At 41.5% G+C, this 17,082-nt stretch overlaps 1 protein-coding gene across 1 annotated transcript in view; it reads left to right on the top strand.

Moving 5' to 3' along the window:
• The window catches only part of trrap (transformation/transcription domain-associated protein), a 90,640-nt gene continuing 73,558 nt past the window's right edge, over nt 1-17,082 (top strand). The window contains exons 1-26 of the mRNA XM_008292417.1: nt 1-43; nt 647-804; nt 1,725-1,774; nt 2,061-2,171; nt 2,549-2,653; nt 3,046-3,129; nt 3,503-3,559; nt 3,765-3,890; nt 4,554-4,631; nt 4,996-5,084; nt 5,663-5,759; nt 6,460-6,598; nt 7,348-7,426; nt 8,049-8,283; nt 8,393-8,729; nt 9,192-9,289; nt 9,530-9,724; nt 9,841-10,032; nt 10,126-10,291; nt 10,404-10,660; nt 11,136-11,336; nt 12,598-12,749; nt 14,931-15,130; nt 15,418-15,635; nt 15,979-16,176; nt 16,416-16,676. Of these exons, the coding sequence (XP_008290639.1) occupies nt 705-804; nt 1,725-1,774; nt 2,061-2,171; nt 2,549-2,653; nt 3,046-3,129; nt 3,503-3,559; nt 3,765-3,890; nt 4,554-4,631; nt 4,996-5,084; nt 5,663-5,759; nt 6,460-6,598; nt 7,348-7,426; nt 8,049-8,283; nt 8,393-8,729; nt 9,192-9,289; nt 9,530-9,724; nt 9,841-10,032; nt 10,126-10,291; nt 10,404-10,660; nt 11,136-11,336; nt 12,598-12,749; nt 14,931-15,130; nt 15,418-15,635; nt 15,979-16,176; nt 16,416-16,676 (3,825 nt within the window). The 5' untranslated portion in view covers nt 1-43; nt 647-704. The remainder of the gene's footprint in view (nt 44-646; nt 805-1,724; nt 1,775-2,060; nt 2,172-2,548; nt 2,654-3,045; nt 3,130-3,502; nt 3,560-3,764; nt 3,891-4,553; nt 4,632-4,995; nt 5,085-5,662; nt 5,760-6,459; nt 6,599-7,347; nt 7,427-8,048; nt 8,284-8,392; nt 8,730-9,191; nt 9,290-9,529; nt 9,725-9,840; nt 10,033-10,125; nt 10,292-10,403; nt 10,661-11,135; nt 11,337-12,597; nt 12,750-14,930; nt 15,131-15,417; nt 15,636-15,978; nt 16,177-16,415; nt 16,677-17,082) is intronic.

The raw sequence follows: 17,082 nt of genomic DNA, 5'->3' as shown, positions 1-17,082 counted from the left end.
CGGCGGATACAGAGGAGCGACGGTTTCCTGTCGGTGCCGCTAGGTGAGTGCAGCGGCTACGCTTTGTCTTTTAAACTTTGCAGAAATTGAAGGTGTTTTTGTAGCTTCTTGCAAATAAGTGGCATTTAAACTGTTTTCATTGGAGCTAAGCTGCTTCCTCTCTTTAGCCTGTGCTTATTTTCTCTTCAGCAGAGTTTAATGTTTGGTGATGCGCGAGCGCTTTCTTTCTTTGAGGAAGCTAGCTTACGGTTAGCTAACGGTTGCCAATGTGTGCTGCAAAACCAATTTATTGTAACTTTTGTTAACTTATTGAGCGGATAAATATGTATGTAAAGCGTTTAAAAACCAGCACTGTTCATATTTCACGCGGAAAACCCTATTTTTAATTCTTAAATACTATCGGAGAGCACAAACATTGTGCTAACTGACGCTTGTAGTGATGTCATCACTGTGCGCCAAAGCATCGGCATGTCTTTTCGGAGTGGGTTACCGGTTTGTTTTGAAACACTGTAGTTTTCCCTTTACAACTCAAATATTTGCCTAATTGCGCTGTAACTTATGTCAGTTTTTCTTCATTTAGATGCTCTACTACGCATTGCTTTCTTTATCTGTGTAGTGAGTGTTCCATCTCCTCTGATTTAAACAGTGTACATGACATTAAGGTGATCAAACAGACTGCAGCCCAGTCTGTCCCTGCTGCCACCATGGCCTTTGTACCTGCGCCCAGTCCCACTGTGGTGGACCAGACCACACTTATGAAGAAGTACCTGCAGTTTGTGGCAGCACTCACGGACACGAACACACGTAAGTCAATAGACCTCAGTGTATATCTGTCTATTCATGTGTAATGTCAGATGTCTGAAACTGGCACAAGACTGCCCTAAAACTGTGCTGATCTAGAAAATATCTATTTGTGTGTAGTCAAATTTATAGTATAAAATGCAGATTTTTTACTTAAATTGTTTGTTATTGGATTTGTAAGACAGTAGGCAGATACACTTTTTATGAGATTGGTGTTATAAAAGCTTTATCCAACAAACACAGATGATATCAATTATTGCAGTGATTTAGTGCCAGAGTTTTTCCATTTTACCATATTGTGTAGGTAACTTTATTTTAATGCAGGCTTTTTCCTTTTCATTACACCCTCAAGTGGAGACTAGCTGGTTAATGTTGATGCAGATTATCCAAATAGGGTGTCAGGTACTTAAAGTCATTTAAAAAATTTATATTTGACAATTATCTAGAGTGCTAAGAAGTTGTATGTGCAATAAGAAGTAATAAAGTCGAATGAACTAAGGACAAATTTAAGAAAAACATATAAAAATGAAGAAGTGAAGAAAGGGCCTTGTAATATTTATTAGATGAAATTGTATGGTACAAACAGCACTTACTAGACACACTTGGTATTGCATTTAATTTTTTATACTTGGTGTCAACAAAATAAATGACTGTTCAGTTGAGGTACCTGCGCTCAGCATGGGCGATGTGATGAGAGCGATACTCTTTAGTCCAGTCAAAGGTACGAGTGTGTGGGAGAGTGCTTGATTGTGTGAGTGTGCTTGAGTGTGATTCTTCATGTACCTTTTGATTCATCTGGACGCTGAAAGTAAAACTGATAAGATCTGAGAGTCCCTGCTGAGCACAAGGAGACAGCCGTTAAAAGGGAAACTGTGTCATTAGCAAGCTTGATTAATGGCAGCACTCTGTCCTTCAACTTCCAGCTGATGAAACTAAGCTGAAGATGATGCAGGAGGTCAGCGAGAACTTTGAGGTAAGTTTGATGAATGTTTTTAGTGTTTGATGGAGTAGATTCATTTTCTTTGTCTCTGGAGATGGATTATGATGGATTTTTAAAGGGTTTTATGGATCCCATTAAGGTGTAATTTTGTAAGATTTTTATTGAATGGTAGCTGGAACTTTAGAAAAATACTTTATGTTTCTGATTTATTGAAGTAAGCACACAGAAACAAATAAAAAGTTGCACAGCAGTGACACATGTTGGTTGGATGTACTGATGTGCCTTATTGCATAAAATATCTTGGACTTGTCAATTTCAGAATGTGACATCTTCACCTCAATACTCTACCTTCTTGGAACACATCATTCCTCGCTTCCTCACGTTTCTTCAGGATGGAGAGGTGCAATTTCTGCAAGAAAAACCTACACAGGTATGTGGCCAAAGACAAGTGCACAGTCTTCTTCCTGCACTCGCCAGTGTTATTCTATTTAGAAATGTTCAACAACTATCCTGAGGGAGGGCAAGTCTGTTTAGAATAGGTAATACTCGACCCTTTAGTGACAGGAGTCTCTGTTGTTGCAAGTATAAGACATGCCAGTAAAAAACTAGATTGTTATGGCTTTATCCTGTGTCGCCGCCTTTGAATTAGAATTGCAATTTATTGTTTTTTCAATCAAAGTTGTGACAGTGACTGAAATTCATTAAAACACATCCCCTGAATTGAATGAATGGGACTGGATTGCATCAAATCATTTGAGTGTATACAGGGCTGGATTATTCATTCTAAAATGTTATTTATTTGTTCAGCAATTAAGGAAGCTAGTGCTGGAAATCATCCACCGCATTCCAACAAATGAACACCTTCGCCCACACACCAAAAACATCCTGTCTGTGATGTTCCGCTTTCTGGAGGTATGAGTTCTATTTTCGCACAACATTGTACGTTTCATGTTTTAAGTAGTTTCAGGTTTATTCAGTTACTTTAAAACTACATTGTGAACACTTTTACTGTTAGTAGTTGTCAGAGCCTTATTTTTTAATCGCAAATCTGTTTCCAAAACGATGTAAATACACATAATGTGATAGAAACTTAATATTAAGCACCGACCTCATGCTGTAGAATTTGTTTTGTTTTTGGATGTTTTGTAAAGAAAATAATAAAACAGACGAGTTCCATTGCTGTGGCACAAATGTATTTGAATTATTATTGATATTTAAATGTTTTATACGTGTTTGTCTCATTTAGATAGAAGCTATTACATTCCCATGCCACATTCATGTTTTTGCCTAATGTTGTTTTTCAGATTGAAAGTGAGGAAAATGTGCTGATATGCCTTCGCATCATTATTGAACTTCACAAACAGTTCCGCCCCCCAATCTCTCAGGAGGTGAGCATTTATTCAAAATTTTGCTGGAGCTATGAAAGAATCTTACAAAGTGATATTAAAATGATTGTCTTCAACATACATTCTTAGTTAGTACTTAGTCACTTTGCACATACTGACTAATGCAGTGGGATCATTTTGTGGTGTAGTTCTTCTAACATTTTTGTAAATATTCACACAGTTTTAACTCATGATAACCATCTAATCCCCTAGTGTAAACAGTGACCATTTAAAAACATGCTAAATAACAAACAATAGGATCAGAAGCACATATGCTCTATCTAAAGAAACAGTTGGTCTCCTCTGATTCTTTATGAAAATAGGAACATTTGAACATTTTTGGATCAACATGTTTTCTGTAATCCTCTTTTCTCAGATCCACCACTTTCTGGACTTTGTTAAGCAAATATACAAAGACCTTCCTAAAGTTGTCGTAAGTACAGCCTCCACGGCAGATGGCTTTGTTTACAGTGAAGAAGTGTTTGTTCTAGTTTGATTGGATTTTTTTTCACTGGAAGCACTTAATAACTTGCCATTGTCTTCTCTTCATTTACTTTCCGCCTGTGTCTTTCTTTCTTCTTACCTCTCTGAAATTTCCAATTTCCTTCTCTTTGTGTATTTGTGTTTGCTCCCTCCAGGCCAGGTACTTTGAGAATCCGCAGGTGATAGCAGAGAACACAGTTCCCTCACCAGAAATGGTGGGAATGATCACATCGGTGTTGGTTAAGACTGCACCTGAAAGGGAAGACAGCGAGACACGAACAGTAAGATAACGTTTTTTTTCTTTATATCTCCGCTCTGTTGTTTGTAGTTATTACCACATCCGTTTTACAGTACTGTGTGTAACCAGTGGATGGTAGTGGTGCTCTGTTGACACAATAACAGGAGAGAGTGTGAAACTGCAGTTGTGCTCAAATAGAAACGGTAAAGAAAAAAACACATTATGCCCTTTTTCATCAGTGACCTGTTTCACATTTGTAGACGCGTAACTGCTGTAGAAGGTCTGTAAATAATAGTGTTATAATAATAATATTGATAATAAACAGCCCACTGCTCTGGGTAAACCTTTCTAAACCATGCCATTTTGCCATTTGAATGCATTTAATGTCTGTCTCACTGACAAACTTGGTCCTGCTGCGTTGAAGGCAAGTTCCTTAAAGATTCTTTCTCCTAGTATGATTAGACTTTTACTTAAAAGGAGAAACAGTCCTGAAAGTGTGCTGCTGTGGGGAAAAAAAATCATGAAAAAGTGCAAGAACTGTAAATAGGGCAAGCTTGTTGGCAAGTCTGCTTTTTAAACAGGAGTTGTTCTCCTGTTCTTTACATGGCAATTCTGTATTTTCTGGAATCCGTTTTGTATCCAGCAGTTACGCCTCTCAGGCCTTACAGTCTTCTCATTTCGTTTCTCCTTTTCCTTCTCCCTCAAGCACACCATCATCCCACGAGGGTCCTTATCTCTGAAGGTGCTGGCAGAGCTGCCGATCATAGTGGTGCTGATGTATCAAGTGAGTAAAATACTCCTGTTTTTTTCTTTTTTTTTTTTACTCACTAGCATCTGCTCACATGGTTCAGTAAGAAGAAAAGAGTTGCTGCTGAATGTGGCGTCTGCTTTTTGTCTTAAAAGATAAAGTGTGTGAAAACTTGTGATGCAAATTCAAAGGAAATATATAAATAACTGATTTACAAGGTTTGGTTTAACATACAGTTCCTCCTTGGAGGTGAAAGCTAACTTTCCATTTATTAACACATTACTCATTTTGCAGTTCTGGGGAATTGGAGTAACGGTCTGGCATTTTTTAAAAATGTATTTATGTGTATTAAAATGAGATTCTTAATAACTGAAGGTTTGTGTTTGCTCTTTCCCTGCAGCTTTATAAGCTGAACATTCACAATGTGGTGTCAGAGTTTGTGCCCCTCATCATGAACACCATCATGCTGCAGGTGTCTCCGCAGGCAAGGTAAAATACACCTGTGTGTCATTGCACGCTTTCATGCACGTGAGCAGTGCGAGTTTCTCTTAGATAGGAGTTTGAGTGTGCCTTAAACAAATTTCCTTTTTACTTTACAGCCTTTTAAATGGGTTTGGGCATGTTTAAGAGAATTAATGTTTTTCCCTCGCCCCCCTCTTCTTGTCTTGCTCTAAGTTTGTTGACGGTGTTGCTCAGCACTTTGCCTGCTAAAGCCAGGGTTAAAATCCATTTGGGGGGGAAAGTTAAAATTGTAGAAATTGGCTTAGCAGGAGACGAAACCTCTCGGGGTGGGAAGAGGGTTGTGTTAAGCATTCCGAACAGCGGGGAAATGGAGCAGAGTTAATTTAGAAAAAACACCTCAGTAGTCTCTGGCAGGTATAGAGAGAGTTTCTTCTACATTCAGTAACAGCTGTGACGCAAACAAACAAGTCACCCATGCAGAATTGACTCCAACATGTGCACCCACAGTTTCCACCTCTGTAACTGCCACTGCTGCAGGTATGCGACATCATTATTGTATTTGATGGGACTAAACGGTTTTTGTGTGTTCATTGTTTCCTTTGCAGGCAACACAAGCTGTATAACAAGGAGTTGTATGCAGATTTCATCGCTGCCCAGATCAAGACGCTTTCATTTCTGGCCTACATCATCCGAATCTACCAGGTACATTGATAGAGGAGTGTTGCATCAGCCCCTACCAGTGAATAGCTCCAATGAGTCATCCTGCCTTAAAAAAAAACCACAGTTGTCATTTGTAACTGACAGCATTTCATTAGCATCTTTGTGTGGTCATGATGAGAATCAAGCAGACATATTTTGAAGATTTTTTTTGTATTTTTTTCCTGGATATCATTTGTGTTTGTGGGTGTCAGGTGATTGGCAGGAAGCAGCGTAATATAATTTGAATACGAAGACACTAAAACTCGGAAGAATACAGATAAAGCAGACTTTGAAAATTAAATTAAGACTTGAAGTTTTTCGCACTGAACAAGACTTAATGGCGCAAATAGCTTCTTCTGAAGCAGTCTCCTGCTATACTGACTGTAAATGAACATTATCAGGAACAGTGTAAAAGACAATAACAAAAAAAAAAAGTTTGGCAATTGGCGCAGACATGAAGAAACATTGATAAAACCACAGAACTTTTAACCCACCGAGAAAAATTCTATTAGTTGAACATTTAGTGCTCTGTTGTTTTTGCTGGTACATACACACTGTCTGATTCAATTGGACTAAAAGATAAAGACCGCTCGCTCAAATTAATTTAATTCTGAGGTACACAACTTGCCTCGGAGTACAGTAATTTTAAAAAATAAAAAAATCCTAATCATTTATCATATTTTGTGTTTTTCCACCCTGTTAGGACCTGGTAGGGAAGTACTCTCAACAGATGGTAAAGGGCATGCTGCAGCTGCTGTCCAACTGCCCCTCTGAGACCGCTCACCTCCGCAAGGAACTGCTCATTGCAGCCAAGCACATCCTCACGACTGACCTCCGCAGCCGTATGTACATGCACCAACACTAACTCGCACACTGATGCATTTAAGTTAATCAACACCACTTTTTTTTTTTTTTTTTTCCCTGCCATAGAAGCCGAAGAAACTTTGAGGCTAATTGAAGTTTAATGTGTTTTTTTTTTCCTGGTTGAAACATTAGCAGTCTGGATCCTTTCCAAGTCACACTTCACTTTTGACACTTCACACTTCTGAAATAACATTTTTATTAGCTGTCAAACTGCGGCTCCAGAACCTCATTTTGATTTGGCGACTGAGAGGTGAAAAGTGAGACTGAATGAAATGGAATAAAAGCCCAACCATCCATCAATGAAATCTTGAGACAACGACGCACATTTTTTGGGCGATTTTCTCAGTTATACCGCGAGTTACTTCTGCTTCTTTGGCTCAGACCGTTTTCAGTGATTAAACTTATTTTCTGAAAGAGATTTGACACCGTATAGTCGCAGAAAACTGAGGAAACTATCCAACCACAATTAGGTGTTCTTTTTTTTTTATATTCTCTGGCTGCCACTGTGAAGAAAGGCACAGTGCTATAGTTGTAATACGCAAACCAATCAGCTCATTTGATGTGGATTTTGTCTTGTAGTGATGTATAATTTAGATCGTATATTGCATTAGATGTTATAAGTAATACAGTTTGAAATTTCAGACTTTTTTTTCATCCATCAACGACACTGCACGCCTAACACCTTTGGATGTTTACATTAACGTATACGTCTCTTATTGTGTTTTAGAGTTTATCCCGTGTATGGACAAACTTTTTGACGAATCCATCCTGATTGGTTCTGGCTACACCGCTCGGGAGACTCTTAGGTAAGTTCTTTGTAAGTGTACTCACGATCATTTGGAATCCTCGGTGTCAGTGCTGTCTCTTTCTCTCATGGATGATTTCTCAGCCAGGTGCAGGTTAAGTGTCCTAGCATATTAATCAGGCAGCTCTCAGCGCTGCAGAAATTCTCAGGGAAGCTGACTGCAACGCTGCAGCACAGATCGCACTGTCAAGTTGTCATGTACACCCGCATCTCCAGAGGGCATGCTGCCTGCTCATCCTCCCTTCGTTCGATTTTAAAACATCCTTGACCCTCCTCAGTTGCCAAACTAGCTCACCTCATCAACAAAATAGCTGTCATTTCACATTAGTACTACATAGGAAACAGGGCAGTTGGATGAAATCTGGCAGGACTATCAGTGTCACTCATTAGCTCACCATCTCTCTCTCTCTCTTTTTATCCGTTATCCCAAAGCTACTTTCCATCTCTGTGAAGCTTTTCCTGTCTTCACATTCCCTGATTTCTGCCTTTTTTTTTTAGAAAATTTTAGTCCACAGAAGCACGGCCTTTTCAGTTCTCACTAGCATTCAGTAATGATGTATGATTAGAATTCTGCTCCAAATGTCACAGCTACATGTCTGTCTTTTTTTTTTTTTTTTCCCCAGACCCTTGGCTTACAGCACACTAGCAGACTTGGTACACCATGTTCGTCAGAACTTGCCCCTGACAGATTTATCCCTAGCTGTGCAGCTCTTTGCCAAGAACATAGATGACGAGTCGCTTCCCAGCAACATTCAGACCATGTCCTGTAAGCTGCTACTCAACCTGGTCGACTGTATCCGCTCAAAGTCGGAGCAGGAGAACGGCAATGGACGGGACATTCTGATGAGGATGCTGGAGGTGGGCAGCACAAACCCGGGATCGATAGATGAGATATTTATGTATTTTTACAGATGCAGGTGAAAAGCGCTGACTTTTTTTACCCCCTGGTATCTGTCTTTAAAAACAGGTGTTTGTGCTGAAGTTTCACACCATTGCGCGCTACCAGCTTGTCTCCATATTTAAGAAGTGCAAACCTCAGTCAGAGATGGGCGTGGTCGACCCGGGGGCGTTACCCGGGGTACCAGCCACACCCACTCCATCCACCACCCCTGCACTTCCACCACCCGCTCCTCCCACGCCTGTCGCTGCAACACCCGCACCACCGGCAACACCCTTTGACCGACCTGGTGAGAAGGAAGACAAGCAGACGTTCCAGGTGTCAGACTGCCGCAGCTTAGTCAAGACGTTAGTGTGCGGAGTGAAGACCATTACCTGGGGCATCACCTCTTGTAAAGCTCCTGGAGGTGAGAGGACACAAGAACACAGACAATGTATATATCAGTCAGAATTTATTTGTATAGCAGTTTTCATAAAAATGGAATGTGCTTGACAGAACACTTAAATGAATATATGAACATAAATATAACGGTATATATGAAGCACTTGATAAAAACAGGCAATGAGGAAATGCTATCATAAATAAAAGGCAGGATAAGTCAAGAACTAATAAAAGACATGAAGGGAAACAATGAGATTAGCAGAGATTTTTGTTCTTTGATGGGTGCATAAGTGACTTGTATTGGTTCTAAAAAAAAAAAACTCAGCTGTGGTCACCCATGCTCAATCCTGCTGTACTACAGGCAATTAAAACATCTAGAAAAGTGACCGGGGTACAAATGCATCTCTATCAGCCATTTTGTGAGGTAAGTCAAGACTTGTGGTTTGCCTGCATGCAATGTTTCATTTTTGTGTTTTTCTCTTTTCAGAGGCTCAATTTATTCCTAACAAGCAGCTCCAGCCAAAGGAGACCCAAATCTACATTAAGCTGGTCAAATATGCTATGCAGGCCTTGGACATCTACCAGGTACAACCCAAGAACAAAGAAACTGTACCGCTGGAGTTTCTGCAGAGGCTCACTGTAGAAGTTACTATTTTAAAGAGTCTATTTTTATATATACTGTTGTAAGCACTGACTTTAGAAAGCACAATGTTAAAGCAAAAAAAAAGTGCTTTGTGCATCTCTATGTAAGATAAGTAAGAAGTGGCTCTGAAGAATCGAATCCATCAACAGGACACTAACAGCTCTCATGTTTCTGCTGACCAGGTGCAGGTTGCCAACAACCAGCAGACTTACATCAGAGTGGCCAACTGCCAGACTGTACGCATGAAGGAGGAGAAGGAGGTTCTGGAGCACTTTGCTGGGGTCTTCACCATGATGAACCCCCTCACGTTCAAGGAGATTTTCCAGACCACTGTGCCATACATGGTGGAGAGGATCTCCAAGAACTACGCGCTTCAGGTACATGCTGACTCACTTTTAAACGAGGACTGTGTCAATATTAGTTTTGTGTCAAAGGTGATTTTGTGTCATTTCATTACTTGTGCTTGAACTTCCTTTCTTGTGTTGTTTTCTAGATTGTGGCCAATTCTTTCCTGGCCAACCTGTCAACATCTGCTCTATTTGCCACCATCCTAGTAGAGTATCTTCTTGAAAGACTGCCAGAGATGGGCTCCAATGTTGAGCTCTCAAACCTCTACCTCAAGCTCTTTAAGCTCGTCTTTGGCTCAGTGTCACTGTTTGCTGCTGAGAATGAGCAGATGCTCAAGGTAAATGTTTTTCTTTGTTCGTGTTTTCTAAGGTCACGTCTTTTTTTGTGCCTTTTCTTCTCTTTACTGTTTTGACGATCCCTTTTTCCTCAGCCGCACCTCCACAAGATAGTGAACAGCTCCATGGAGCTGGCCCAGTCAGCTAAGGAACCCTACAACTACTTCCTGCTTCTCAGGGCTCTTTTCCGCTCCATCGGTGGAGGCAGCCATGACCTTCTCTACCAGGAGTTCCTACCCCTTCTACCTAACTTACTACAAGGTAAAACCTCCCACACCATTACTCTCAAATGAACACAAGTCAAGTAGGGATAATTACACCCCCTGGTGGTTCTTTCATTCTCACCAAATTTCCAATCTCCTCTTCCCACCAGGTCTGAACATGCTACAGAGTGGTCTTCACAAACAGCACATGAAGGACCTATTTGTGGAGTTGTGCTTGACTGTGCCAGTGCGTCTGAGCTCCTTGCTGCCCTACTTGCCCATGCTGATGGATCCTCTGGTGTCTGCTCTCAACGGCTCTCAGACTCTGGTCAGTCAGGGCCTTCGTACCCTGGAGCTGTGTGTGGACAACCTGCAGCCTGACTTCCTCTACGACCACATCCAGCCTGTCAGGGCTGAACTCATGCAGGTATGGGGCTGTTTATGTAACAGTGATCAATTAATATGCAGCCCATTGGAGTTTTTAATGTGCTGACAAAAATCTAAAATGCTATTATGTAAGTTTTTTTTTTTTTAGACAGAAAGTATGTAATAGGCCCTGAAAGTAAAATTAGATTAATCCTTCTGAATCAGTTAGCATCTCTGCCCTCTAGTGGTAATAAAAGGCATAGCAGGATTTACAGACAACACAGGAGCAGGATGACTCACCAGCCTGTGTATGACAACACTGTCTGACCATTCACACCTGCAGGTTCTATAACTGTCTTGCTTCTTAAAGTGATTTTGCCAGCTAGCTTTTTGCTGATATCTGTCTGGTAGTGACTTTAGACATCACAGTTTTGACTGTGATGAGCTGTTCTTGTAGGGATTTACACTGATCGATGTAACGGCCTTTCCTTTTCAAGACTAAAACTTATTTATCTCCTTCTCATGCTGTGCCCCAGGCCTTGTGGCGCACCCTCCGTAATCCAGCCGAAAGCATCTCCCATGTAGCTTACCGGGTGTTGGGGAAGTTCGGAGGCAGCAACAGGAAGATGCTGAAGGAGTCTCAGAGACTACATTATGTGGTGACGGAGGTCCAGGGGCCCAGCATCAAGGCCGAATTCACTGACTGCAAAGCGTCCATACAGCTACCGATGGAGAAGGTAGGTTATGATGATGTGAGGACAAAATGACCTCTGTTTTGAGCGGCTGTTTGCTGAAGAGAAAACTTTTGGAATGATTTCACTCGGCAACACTGCCCGAAACCAGTTTAATGGATCTTTTTCCCCCCTCCTTTTTACCTTTTGTATTTTACTTTCGAAAGAGAGAATTAAACATAAGAGAGCTTGATATTCCTCATTATTGTTCTCCACTGAGAGCAATATATCTTTGTCACAGGTTTGTGTGTGTGAGAGAGAAAGTGAGTGAGGAGATGTGTGTGTCCTCCAGGTAATTAAATTCATCTCTTGTTTCTCCTCCTCATCCCCAGTCAGTAATCATCAATCTAGTGTGGGCCACCTTGACGGCATTATTTACTCTCACTAATGGCTGCTGCTTCTTCTTGGCTATCAGTCTGTGTGTTTGCCACCATCATGGGCGCGGGCAACGCACAGACAAACCCACACACGTTTTCACATGCTGCACACCCACATGCACAGGCTAAAGGCATGAATCTGTAGCAGCAGGCTTGTGATACAGCCATACGGTTAGTTGCCACATTAGGGAAAGACAGCTTGAAGTGCTGTAAGGTAGAAGAAGAGATCAAATAACAGTGATGTGAATAACTTGAAGATAGTACATCGTGTAAAAACACTCACATGGGATTTGAACTGCATATCTTTTTTGTTCTATTCTTTCGCCTTTGAAGCCGTTCCAGTTCCCTTTTACCTCCTGTATCTTATTTTACTGACCTTTTCAGAAATGTTCCCCTCTAAGTCCATACTCTTTAATGGGCTATGGAGAAAGTTCTTTCTTTAAAGTTTTCATCCCAAGTATTTTTAACCCTTTAATTGTATAACTACAAGTATTAGAGGACAGTCTTGAAGTATTCTGATATTCTAATAAACTGACAGGTCTACAATTCAATTATGCGGTGCCCTCATCTCCCTCTCATCCTCTCTGAATTGTTGCATTCCCCCTCATCTTCCCCTCTCTGTTCTGAGTGGCATTAATTAGTTCATTTTCTCCCTTTTAAGCGCCTGGCTGCTGTGGCTTGTCAGCCCATAATGTAGAGACGATAATGACCTTTGCTCAACCAGATGGCACTTTGCGTTACGTCTGGCAATTAATCACATATAGAGCATATGCAATTTAATTCCCATATTAATAATCTAAGAATATTGGCATCTTTGCTTTATTGAAATGTCATATTTCAAAAAGACAAAAGGTGAAGATTTTGAAGTCCATGCTGTGTTTCCTCTGCAGGCGATAGAGACGGCCCTGGACTGCCTCAAGAGTGCCAACACAGAGCCATACTACAGACGACAGGCCTGGGAGGTCATTAAGTGTTTCCTGGTGGCCATGACCAGTCTGGATGACAACAAGCACGCTCTCTACCAGCTTCTGTCTCATCCTAAGTGAGTAAAAACTCTGGGTTTGAGTTTTATGTGTTATTTGTTCGACTTTTTACCACTGAAAAACCGTCAGATGTACGTTTAGGTAATACGTGTCTTCATTCAGTGGATAGGTTAATCTATAGTAGATACTATGACAGATTTTGATGTTTTGTTTTGTGGCATTTGCTGCTGTGGATCACCTCTTAACACTCGATTTATACTCCTTCACCGAATCGACACAAAAATTTTGCTGTAGAGCATGTAAGACGCCTGTGTTGTTGTGAGCATTTATACATGTGCCTCATGGAACTGTAATGAGTAACTGATCCATTGTGAAACATCAAATTATTGCCAACCGTCTTAGGAATCGATTAATTGGTTTGAGTTTAATTTAAATAATTTTTTGTAAGGAAAAAAAACTTTAAAATGTCCTCAATTTGAATACTTTCTGTTCTCTGTGGTCCTCTATGACCGTAACCTGACGATCTTTAGCTTGTGGACAAAACAAGACAATTGAGGATGTCATGTTAGGCTTCGAACAACAGTGGCATTTTTCATGATTTTCTAGCATTTTATAGATCAAACTAACTAAGCAATTGTTTTAAAAAAATGACATTAATCAGCAATGAAAATAATCTTTAATTACAGCCAAAGTGCGCTGATGTGTCTGTGCCTCTCTGCAGTTACAATGCCAAATTGATGATTAGTCGTGGGTTTTCTTAGCCATTGTGTTGAGTGACATCATGTTCTTTAAAGTCTGCTTATTGGCCTGCACACATGGAAAGCATGAATTGGCCATATGTCAAACTTTCAAAATGGCAGGAGTAGATAAAGCTGTGTCTAATGTGTTTGCATTCAAGTCCAAACGCAGCCAGGTCCCTAATCAATCATTCCCCTTGTTCTGTTTTTACCTGACTCATCGGGACCCTTGCCCACTGCTTCTTCCACCTCTCCTGTCTGCCCTCTCCTAATCTACCAACCACACCAGTTCCACATCATCCTCCGTTCTCGTCACCTCCTTCCGCCTCGCTACCTGCTTACACGTCCTGCTTTCTCTTTTCTGCATCACGTCTTCGCTGCACACTGCTTCATCAATTCCCTCTCAAGAGCGAGTATTGCTAATTACATGTTTGCAGGCCACCCACTCCTGGCAGGCTTCGCTAAAAGGCAGGAAGACATACATGAACAGACGAACAGGAATTGAGGGTGGTTGTCGGGTGGGTTAGTCACATTACCATCATTGATCCCTGGGCAGGGGCTAATTGACTTTCCCCCCGTCTGTTTATACTACACCGTGCCCCTTACACTCTCCTGTCATTATGCGCTAACACACACATGCACACAAATACGTCTCGTCGTGCACATGGGGATAATGAAGTGTGTCAGTTATGATCAAGGGGGCTGTGCCTGCCGACTCTTCAGACGTCTCGATTCGCAGTGTTCTTTCTCTCTTGAAAGGGTTTGTCTGCTTTTTTCCTCCCTCCATGCCTTCCTTCATCATCTTCCAACCATATCTCTCTTTGCCTCAGTACTTCGTCACTGTAAAAATAGAAAAAAAAGGAAAAAAGACACAGAGCAATTCATGAAATGCCAAATTGGCAGAATGGAGCAGCTTGGAGTGGCGTGCTCCTGAATGAGTGAAGGGCAATTGATCTGACATTCTGTCGACCATGCCACCCACCACTTTCTCCACCCGGCACGGCCCCCCTGCCGCACCTCCCCACCCCTTCCTCGCCGCCTCCCCCTCCCCCTCCAAAGAGCAGTTTTTTAAATGGCAATAATAAAATGAAGCGATCCATCAGGTCCGCCCCTGGCGTGTGGCATTATAAAACACAAGCTCAAGCATGGAGGAAACAGCTGCTCAATCACACCACGGCCCAGTTGCCTTCAGCGGCAGTAAATAACAAAAATACCAACAGGGGACAAAAATGAAGGCAGAGGAATAGAAAGGCAGAATGAACAAAGATGAAACAGAACATTTAAGGACAAAGAGAATTAGAAGTGTGGGGACTACAGACAGGCAATAGTCATGGATCCCTGTTTTCAAATACTGTGTGAATGGGCTGAACACAAACCATTAAAGGATTTTTGGGCTTTCATCTTCATGAAAATTTCACTGCCAGTGCCATTACCACATGCTAATATGTTGTCCCAGTTAAAATGTAATCGCCTCATTCATTGTGTGGTTTTCTCCCCTGTTAGCTTTGCTGAGAAGTGGATCCCCAATGTCATCATTTCTCATCGATACAAGGCGCAAGACACGCCTGCCCGCAGAACATTTGAACAGGCCCTGACTGGGGCATTCATGTCTGCTGTGATAAAGGACCTGAGGCCCAGCGCGCTGCCCTTCGTAGCCAGCCTGATTCGCCATTACACCATGGTCGCTGTGGCCCAGCAGTGTGGTAAGGGACTGGTGCTCCTCGTACTCGCTACATCTAATATTAGCTGTTTTGCTCTGGCATTTATTCCCAGCTGCTCAAGAAAATTAGTCTCTTTCCAATTTCTTTCTTTCACTGATTTTATTATAAGTCTGGCTTTTTAATTCTCTATTTGACACAACATATAATAGGAATTTATAAGTTACATTTGCTGTAGCAGAAAACTGTAGTGAAATCTCTGTAGCTATACTAATATTTGTGTTTGACTTTATGCATAATTCCTTTCCACTTTTGCTTTTCCTTCAACCCAGGTCCTTTCCTGCTGCCGTGCTACCAGCTGGGCAGTCAGCCAAGCACAGCCATGTTCCACAGCGAGGAGAACGGCTCAAAGGGCATGGATCCGCTGGTTCTGATTGATGCCATAGCTATCTGCATGGCCTACGAGGAGAAGGAGCTGTGTAAGATCGGAGAAGTGGCCCTGGCCGTCATCTTTGATGTGGCCAGCATCATCCTTGGCTCCAAGGAGAGGGTAAGTGAGTGGGAGTAGGGTGTTGAAGGGTTCACTTATTTGTCAGTCTGACATTAGCACTGAGACTTGAGCAAATGTGTTGTAAACTGTGCCATTAAGGCCGTTGAGAGTTTTTCACCCTCTGTTTTGTGTGAGATCAACCTTCTGGAAACACATATTCTGACAAATTGATGACTCCTATTTACATATTGAAATTCAAACTGAACATCTGCCACACATGTGATCCAATTCGGTTTATTTTTGTCGTTTTATAATTATTATCCTGTGTTTAATTTATGGTTTCATATGTGTATGGTTTTTAAATGGGAATCACCCTTAATCACCCTGTCGTCTACATCCCCAGGCATGCCAGCTGCCCTTGTTCTCTTACATCGTGGAGCGCCTTTGTGCCTGTTGCTATGAGCAGGCCTGGTACGCCAAGCTCGGTGGTGTCGTGTCCATCAAGTTCTTGATGGAGAGGCTGCCTCTGATCTGGGTGCTACAGAACCAGCTCACCTTTCTCAAAGCCCTGCTCTTTGTCATGATGGACCTCACAGGAGAGGTGAGAGCAAAAGTGTGCACAATCTATTATTTGGCAAATCATTTCAAAAGAAGTAATACTGAAACATTTAGGTTTATTAAATAACTGTTTGCGCAAAGTTTTTCTTGCTTCCGTCTTTTGTTGACTTTAGTTCTCCCATTTCTACTGCAGGTGTGGTGTAACAGCTTTCCTGTCCTGTCACAGCACTGCTTCGGTCCTGCAAAGGCATTGCACTCATTAACTTATTGATTTTCACACAGGTGTCAAATGGAGCAGTGGCCATGGCGAAGACCACTCTGGAGCAGTTGCTGGTGCGCTGTGCCACTCCACTGAAAGATGAAGAAAAGACTGAAGAGCTGCTGGCTGCCCAGGACAAGTCTTTCCACATGGTTACCCATGACCTGGTTCGAGAGGTCACTTCCCCCAATTCCACTGTTAGAAAGCAGGCCATGCACTCCTTGCAGGTGCTTGCTCAGGTCACTGGCAAGAGTGTTACTGTCATCATGGAGCCGCATAAAGAGGTGAAGCCAAAGACTGAGAACTTGTCTGTAATTGTATATCAAGCTCTAATAGTGTGCTGATGCAAAATGCACTAGTTTTAATGACTTAAACACAATTATTTTTTAATTCTATTAAGAAGTGTCTAGATTTTTCTTTTTAATTTTTTTATATTACACCATCCTTGATGCCTGAGCAATATTATTAATATGATAGTCATTCCAATAACGCATATTAAATTGCGAATACAGAAAATTGTCTCATTACCCCAGTTTGAAACCTTGTCAGTATCTCAGTTTTAAATTCAAAGCTGCAATATTTCTTTTTATCAGTAAGTGATTTCTTCATCCAGAAGAGGGTGGACACAGTTGGTGAATAATAATTTCATCTTTGCGCTCTTAGGCGAAGAGTGCCAGCTAAATGCGAAAC

This window comes from Stegastes partitus, unplaced genomic scaffold (assembly GCF_000690725.1).
Source record: "Stegastes partitus isolate 25-593 unplaced genomic scaffold, Stegastes_partitus-1.0.2 Scaffold809, whole genome shotgun sequence".
NCBI classification, from domain to species: Eukaryota; Metazoa; Chordata; class Actinopteri; family Pomacentridae; genus Stegastes; species Stegastes partitus.
This window is presented reverse-complemented; position numbering and strand designations above follow the sequence as displayed.